At 43.6% G+C, this 8291-nt stretch overlaps 1 protein-coding gene across 4 annotated transcripts; it reads right to left on the reverse strand.

The window, feature by feature from the left end:
- Positions 1–726: 726 nt before the first annotated feature.
- On the reverse strand, positions 727–7478 carry LOC118589402 (keratin-associated protein 4-3-like). Of its 4 annotated transcripts, none has more exons than XM_036196664.1 (2): positions 6994–7478; positions 727–871 (listed from the first exon to the last, which is right to left on the reverse strand). In XM_036196664.1, exons 1-2 carry the CDS (start codon positions 7476–7478, stop codon positions 727–729), a joined length of 630 nt encoding a protein of 209 aa, XP_036052557.1. The 4 variants fall into 4 exon arrangements, with proteins under 4 accessions (XP_036052557.1, XP_036052556.1, XP_036052558.1 ...); XM_036196663.1 differs by lacking the exon at positions 6994–7478 and adding an exon at positions 1331–1392 and having other exon boundaries at positions 727–1297; XM_036196665.1 differs by lacking the exon at positions 6994–7478 and adding an exon at positions 1283–1392 and having other exon boundaries at positions 727–1072.
- Positions 7479–8291: the final 813 nt, after the last annotated feature.

Genomic DNA, 8291 nt, shown 5'->3' on the forward strand with positions numbered 1-8291 from the left:
ATACTCTCCTATTTAAGCCTCCTCTCTGTCAGAAAAAGTCACCAGGAAGTGAGTTTAATGTGTATGGTCTAAGAAACTATCTTTCAGCCGGGCGGTGGTGGCGCATGCCTTTAATCCCAGCACTTGGGAGGCAGAGGCAGGTGGATCTCGGTGAGTTCGAGGCCAGCCTGGTCTCCAAAGAGAGTTCTAGGAAAGGCACAAAGCTACACAGAGAAACCCTGTCACGAAAAACAAAAACAAAAACAAAAACAAAAACAAACTATCTTTTTGTCCTGGGAGGGGAATGCAGAGGGAGCAGAGTGGGCATACTAAAAATGACTGGCTGGAGTTCCTTTGCTATTTATAGATTATCTAACTGGGAGTTCGGAGGTGGGAACAACCATTTGAGAAAGAGAAACAAGGAAACATGACTTTTTTATGTTTGCAAAACTGCAAATTATTTTATTTATTTAACATGCGAGAAAAAGCTCCATTTTAAAAAAATATAGCAGACAGCAAAGATTTCTGCTAGGTTAAGGTGAGAGTTTACAGACTCCAGAGAAAACACACACTTGTTTCCATGTTGTAAAGAGATACTCAGCAGGCAGCAGCAGTGGAAGCATATTTGGAGGTCAAAATCATTATCAGCTGGAACGGAGGCTCTACACGGGGCTGCTCAGGATCGGCTCACAGGGGTCCACATCAGGAATGCTGGGTGGTGAAGAACAGGAGACTGGGTGAGAGCGCTCAGCAGCAAGAACTGCTAGAGCAAGCTGGGCGGCAGCAGCTGGTCTGGCAACAGGTGGGGCGGCAGCAGCTGGAGATGCAGCACTGAGGCCTGCAGCAGCTGGACACACAGCAGCTGGGGCGGCAGCAGGAAGGCCTGCAGCAGCTAGAAATGCAGCAGCTGGGACGGCAGCAGCTGGACACACAGCAGCTGGGGCGGCAGCAGGAAGGCCTGCAGCAGCTAGAAATGCAGCAGCTGGGCTGGCAGCAGCTGGATCCACAGCAGCTGGGGCGGCAGCAGGAAGGCCTGCAGCAGCTAGAAATGCAGCAGCTGGGACGGCAGCAGCTGGATCCACAACAGCTGGAACTGCCACAGCAGGGGCGGCAGCAGCTGGAGATGCAGCAAGATGGTCTGCAGCAGCTGGATATACAGCAGCTGGGGCGGCAGCAGGAAGGCCTGCAGCAGCTAGAAATGCAGCAGCTGGGACGGCAGCAGCTGGATCCACAACAGCTGGAACTGCCACAGCATGGGCGGCAGCAGCTGGAGATGCAGCAAGAGGGCCTGCAGCAGCTGGACACACAGCAGCTGGGCCTGCAGCAGGTGGGCTGGCAGCAGCAGGTGGGCTGGCAGCAGCCTTGGCCACAGCTCTCCTCAGAGCAGACAGAGCCACAGCAGGAGTTGACCATGGTGTCAGAGGTGGAGGTTCTGGGTGGATTTACAAGGAGGTGGATTGGAAGGTTTGGAAGTGGGAATCTCCCTGCCCACACCCCCTTTATATCCAGCTGAGGGGCTGCTGTCCTCACATGTAGCATTCTTCCCTGTTATTGTTTGTGTTGATAAACAGGTGATTATCAAATTAGGTGAGTTTCTTTTCCTGGTTAAATTATGAAGGTGCATGAAAAACACGATTTCCTTTTCCTGACATTAAGATTCATCATCAGCTCTTGCTGAACCATTTCCTAAGTGTCTTTCTTGCCTTAATTTCTTGACAAACAATTGTCACATGACATTGTGCGTCTAGTCACTGTGTGGTTTAGCATCATGGTGGATGGCTCTACTGTCTACCCTTAGATAATCATGATTTTTAAAGACCCATAATTGTTTCTGGTGACCCAGGAAGATAAAGTATTATACCAATGGCTCATCCACAATGGGTCAGGTGGGTGTTGATGATGTGAATATTAGGACCATTGGCATGAACAAAGAAAGGTCTTCTTCATGTGACTCATACATTTTCTAGACCAATTTCAAAGTGGAAAACTGAATGGGAAATGTTGATATTTACCCCCTCCCCTGACTTTTTTTTTTGCCAGAAACATCCCTTTAATAGTCATTTATAGGGCCTTTCTCTACAATGGGTTACAGACCTCAACTGGCTTAAAAATTCAGATTTCTCAGCTCTGGCCTGCGGAATTATTTCTCTTCTTTTGCAACCTAAGTTTCTGGCTTAACAGAACATATGTAGCCATATCCCACCTTTTCCCAAGATTTACTTTGCAACTCCATTTGATAATTGAGTGGTATTGTCACTTATTCTAATTTAAACCAAATGTCCCGCTTTCAGCTGGGCTTTTGAGTAGGAGACTCTCCTATTCTGTGTTTCAAGTGGTGGATTAGTCTCCCCTCTTAATGTTCATTTTACACATGTGTATATATGCATATACACATGTGTGTTGTGATTTTATATATCACATATATATGTATATATTACATGTGTAAATATGTGATGTGTGTATGTATATATCACATATGTAAATAAAAGGAGATTGATATATATATATATATCTATTTTGGTACACATTAAATACTTAAAGGGCACAAAACACCCATCCAATTATCTAGGTGATTAATGTTTCAAATATGAAGGATGCTTCAGGCCCTTTGCTGTCCTCTGTCAGTCAAGAAACAGATGGACAGGGGATAACTGTGTGTTAACATCATTACATTTCTTAATAGGACCATTTAGTCGCCAAGCGTTATGCAATGTTTTTATGACAATTTGTTTAACAAACAACGAGTCTACAGGCGTTTTTCTCACAGGCTCATATTTGTAAAGCTTGATAAGATGAAGGATTTAAATGATGATATGTCCTGAGAGAGATTTTTTTTCCCCTGAATTGCTACAGTAGCAAGGACACCTCTGCTTCCACAGGAATGGGCATAGGAAGTTCTCTTGATTACTAGAGGAGTTGTGGAGCCCAGTCCCAGCTGATACATCTACAACATATCTCCTGTACCTAAGGCTCGGTATCCTTGCTGAAGAGGGAGGGAGTGGAAAGATTTTACAGCCATAGCATCAAGGAGTTCTCTGTGAGACTGTCTCCTAGGAATGTCAGAAGCTCCACCCACGAAGTCTCACCAACACGGCTGCCCAAACAGGAGTTGAACAAGGCTGACATCAATAGACAAGGCTAGCATGGGAAGCTCACGAGGTCTCAACCCTACACATAAAACTACCGACAACTAAGGAATGCTTGGAGTGGGAGAAAGAGTCTTCCCCAGGGAAAAACGTATCAATTGGTTATTCATACCAAGTGGTCATCTCTGGAAAACATACATACAAGTAACATTACACAGACTGTGCAGGCTGTATTTATGTATTTAGGGATTTATATATACATCACACACACACACACACACACACACACACACACACACACACACACACGAACAGGAAGATGATATAATTGTATTATAATCTTAATAAAAATAATTTTTTAAAAAAGAAAGGTCTTTTGGTACAAGACTTGCCTAGGAGCACACAGTACTGGGCTCAAAGCCACAGAATAAAATAAATCAGATGAGCCCCTTTCCTCTCCTAAATGGGCAGAGGACATTCTCTAAACCAGTGGATCTCATGACTGGCTGCAAGAGGATAATCCACAGAGTATTAAAAACTGTCAAATCCTGGTTTGTGCCCTGGACAGTCTTCTTTTAACTGGTCTGAGCACCAGTAATTTATAGAAGTCCACAGATGATCCCAGTGAGCCTCTAGACTTTAGAGTCCCTCACTAAACTGCCCACATTCCATGCATTTGTGTCTCTTGTCATATTCAGCAGTAACTCTGAGCCATAGAAAGAAGTAATGCTAAGTCTCTTTATTATCATAGGCCAATCTCATACTGATCATAACACTGACCCACATTGATGAGAACAGACCAACAGGGAATGGAGTCCAATGATTGGATTTATTTTAAAAGAAGAAAGCACCAAACAGAAGAAACAGTACTATATGCTTTTTGCTAAAATTTACCTGCTATAAAGCAAAATGGATAATTAATATCAGGACTAGATAAACAAGTTATGTGACTACTATCTGGCCTATCAGTTTCCTAAACTCTGAGTTGTGACATGTAGGGTCACATAACTGAATATGGGGTTCATTGGGTAAACAAACCACTCCTAAGGGCAGGTCCTGTGCCTAGCAGTAGATGGCCAACACAAAACAAACTCAATAGCTTTGAAGGGTCCTTGTCTCATAATGCATTGACAGGGCAATATTTTCATTTAATTTTTTCTTTCCTTATTTTCTTCCCTTACAGGTCTTCTGCATATACATTATGGTTTCTGAAGGTGTGTTTTTATGGGAGTTTTAGGGTGTGCAAATGTGTGAGTCTCTCCATCCATGTGTTTCTTGTGCTTTTTCTGCAGCCATTTTTCATGTTTGTTTGTTTGCATCGTTCTATCCCTGTTTGCTTTTTATTTTACCTGCACTGTTTTTAAATGCCTGCTTATATTCTAATGAGAGCAATAAAGAAAGATGTGCATTTGGCTGGGTGAGGAGTTGGGGAGGATCTTGGAGGAGTTGGGGAAGGGGAAACCATAATCAGAATATATTATATGAAAAACTATCTATTTTCAGTTAAAACAAAATTCCCGCTTCAGGCTTTGCTTTTAGTGGCTCTTTATATAACCCTTCTTTAAAAGTTTGGGTGCTACCCAGCTTATTTGATTTTATTATAACTTATTGGTTAAAGCTGTAAACACTTAATACAGCATCCTGTAGCCGAAGCCATTGGCTTGCTTAGATTCAGTTTCCTCCTCCAACAGCTTAGATACAAAGTTCCATAACACAGATACATGTTATCTCTAGCCATTTTCCCCCAAAGCTGGTAATAATTAAGAAAATGCAGACAGCATAGAAAAACAAAACAAAACAATTGTCTTTCCACTCAAGACCATGTTGTCTATTCCTGATATTTTTGTTTTTTTCTCTTCTCTTCTCTTCTCTTCTCTTCTCTTCTCTTCTCTTCTCTTCTCTTCTCTTCTCTTCTCTCTCTTCTCTCTTCTCTCTTCTCTCTCTCTCTCTCTCTCTCTCTCTCTCTCCCTGTATTCCTTTTTTTTTTCATTTTAGGGTTGTTTTACAAACATCCAAGGAACAGTTCATTGGATTTTACGGAAGTGCATAGAATTTTAGGGGGGATTTGGTATTTTATTTGGAGAGAAGATAGTGAGATTTTGCTTATGAAATCCATTTACTGGTTTCTTTCTCATTGAACTAGTTGTTAGAGGCATAGCACACAGACTCTAAGTACCCTGCAGAGGTGTGGTAACAGTAACAGGATAGAACTGGCATAAAAAAAGCTAAGTATGCATATCTATGGAACATATCAGCAGATCCAGAAAGAAATTCTCCCACTATAGACTTCTGAGTTTTAATAAAGTTGCTATGAACATATATTAGGGGAGGGTCCATTAAGATCAATCCATGTGAGTCTGTTTAATGGGTATTTATTAAGATAAAATTGAGGATCTACACTCATGAATACAGAACTGAGTAAACAGCTGAAGTCGTCCTCTGTTCTGACCAGGAGTGAATCCACCTGGCAGCTCAATCAGACCAAGGCAGCAGGGAGAAGGGGCTCTCGACCCTTCTCCCTTACTTTGTAAGAGGTCACATACTACGGCAAAAAGCACCACCTCTTTCTTTCAGGTCCTATAGCCCAAGGTCATGGGCAGCCCCACTACAAGGGTCCCTTTAGCAACTTGTGTTAGGAAAACAGGATACCCACATAAGGAACTGAAATGTATCCCTTGCTCATCTCGCTAGATGAATGCTCACTCAAAATGGATAAAATGCTTTAACTCAAAATTTGAAAAGTTGAAACCACAAGAGGAAAAAAAATATAAGAACATTCAAAATGATAGTAAGAATTGACAAATTGAATCTCATAAAAGAAGAAACAACAGAATGAAGAGAAAGACTGGAAGAAATCTTCACCAGCTATTCATTGCCCAGAATATTAATATCCAGGATATATTTAAAAACTCAAAAACATTAAAAAGAAATGAAAAATAATAAATCAATAAATAGGCAATATGTTCAGAAGATAGAACTAAAAATCAAGGCTTGATCCTGACACCATGAAAGTCTCTACATTATGTTAGACTTTTGCAGAAGGAAAGTGTCACTGGATTGGGAGCATGGGTATTAAATTGCTTGTCCTCTGAGACCTGCTTTTATACAGAGATCTGAGACAAAGTTGTTTATCAGGAAAGTGATCTGAGGAAGCACTGAGATGAACTTAGGTAATGACAAAAGTCAGCATGAATTGTGTGATCAGAACATCTCCAGAAGCAGCAGGGCTCTGTGCCACTGAAGACCCAAAGAAGGTTGTGTAATGCACGTTCACCTGACTCAGTGAGCAAAGGCTTGTGCTCACCCAAGCCCTCTCACAGCTTGAACTCTGTGCCTAGGGCCTTCAGCTCTCCTACCCACTGCTGCTTCTTCAACCAGAGAAAGTTCTCAGCCCAGAGGTCCATGGTGCTCTACAAGAACATTGTTCTGCATGGAAAGAGAAGTGCCACAGGACAGAGCTGGCATAGGCTGTCTTTGTACTTAGAAATTGTGGTACTTCAGAATTTGACAGACTCAGAAAACATCCTGAGAGGCGAAATAAGTAGACATGGCACATATTGTATGCCTGCAAAACTCAGATTTATTTAAGATACAGGAGAGTCTCCATTTTTAAGAATATGATAAAGAACCATTTTCTTTTCATGGGTCAAATGTATAGAGATTTCAGAGAAAATTTGAATTTGTGGTCATTTTAGAGGAAAATGATAAACAGGACAGTCTGTTTGGAGCCCAAATCGTTATCGGCTGGAACGGAGGCTCTACATGGGGCCGCTCAGGATCAGCTCACAGGGGTCCATATCAGGAATGCTGGGTGGTGAAGAACAGGAGACTGGGTGAGAGCGCTCAGCAGCAAGAACTGCTAGAGCATGCTGGGCGGCAGCAGCTGGTCTGGCAACAGGTGGGGCGGCAGCAGCTGGAGATGCAGCACTGAGGCCTGCAGCAGCTGGACACACAGCAGCTGGGGCGACAGCAGCTGGATCCACAACAACTGGAACTGCCACAGCAGGGGCGGCAGCAGCTGGAGATGCAGCAAGAAGGCCTGCAGCAGCTGGACACACAGCAGCTGGGGCGGCAGCAGCTAGATCCACAACAGCTGGAACTTCCACAGCATGGGCGGCAGCAGCTGGAGATGCAGCAAGATGGTCTGCAGCAGCTGGGGCGGCAGCAGGGGCGGCAGCAAGTGGGCTGGCAGCACACAGACTGACAGCAGCTGGGCCTGCAGCAACTGGACACACAGCAACTGGGGCGGCAGCAGCTGGACACACAGCAGCTGGGCCTGCAGCAACTGGACACACAGCAGCTGGGGCGGCAGCAGCTGGACACACAGCAGCTGGGCTGGCAGCAGCTGGGCTGGCAGCAGCCTTGGCCACAGCCCTCCTCAGAGCAGACAGAGCCACAGCAGGAGTTGACCATGGTGTTGGAGGTGGAGGTTCTGGGTGTATTTACAAGTGAGTGAAGATAATTGGGTTTGGAAGTTTCCTTGCCCCATACCCCCTTTTATATCCTGCTGAGGGGCTGCTGTCCTCACATGCAGCATTCTTTTCTTGTTATTGTTTGTGTTGATAAACAGGTGATCATCAAATTAGGTGAGTTTCTTCTCCTCTATCAACATAGATGGAAAACACAGTTTCTTTTCCTGGTATTGAGATTCATCATCAGCTCTTGTTGAACCACTTCCCATGGGTCTTTCTTGATTTAGTTTCTTCTAAACAATTGCCACATGACATTATGTGTCTAGGCACTGTATAGTTCAGTCTCATGGTGGACGGTCCTATTACCTCCTCTTAGGTAATCATTGGTATTACAGACTCATAATTATTTCTGGTGACCCAGGAGAATAAAAGACTTTTATAATGATGGCTCATCCATAATGGCTCAGGTTGGCCTAGAAGGTTTGACCACAAAAATAAAAAACACTCAATGGTATGAAAATAGGAAGCCTATTAAGCCATATATCTCCTACCCCATGTGGAGTATGGTTCACTTCCTAGATTGTTTTTCAATGAGAAACAAAACAATTTTAGGTAGAAAACTGAATGACGAATCTTTTTGTCAGAAACAAAGCTCTAACTCTGAGTTTAGTTCCTCTTAGGGGAAATGGGCTTCAGCTCAGCTGTACCTCAAAGTCTAGGGGCCTTTGTTCTGCCATGGGGGCTTCTTTCTCTCTGTCTCTGGCAGCTTGTCCTTGCTGCTTTAATAGGAACTCCTGGGTCTTGGGGGAGATGG

The sequence above is a fragment of the Onychomys torridus genome, chromosome 8, assembly GCF_903995425.1.
Source record: "Onychomys torridus chromosome 8, mOncTor1.1, whole genome shotgun sequence".
In the NCBI taxonomy this organism is placed as follows: domain Eukaryota; kingdom Metazoa; phylum Chordata; class Mammalia; order Rodentia; family Cricetidae; genus Onychomys; species Onychomys torridus.

Bases quoted from the DNA above. Each gene is read 5' to 3' on its own strand.
- LOC118589402 (XM_036196662.1), bottom strand. From the start codon at position 1,392: ATGGTCAACTCCTGCTGTGGCTCTGTCTGCTCTGAGGAGAGCTGTGGC.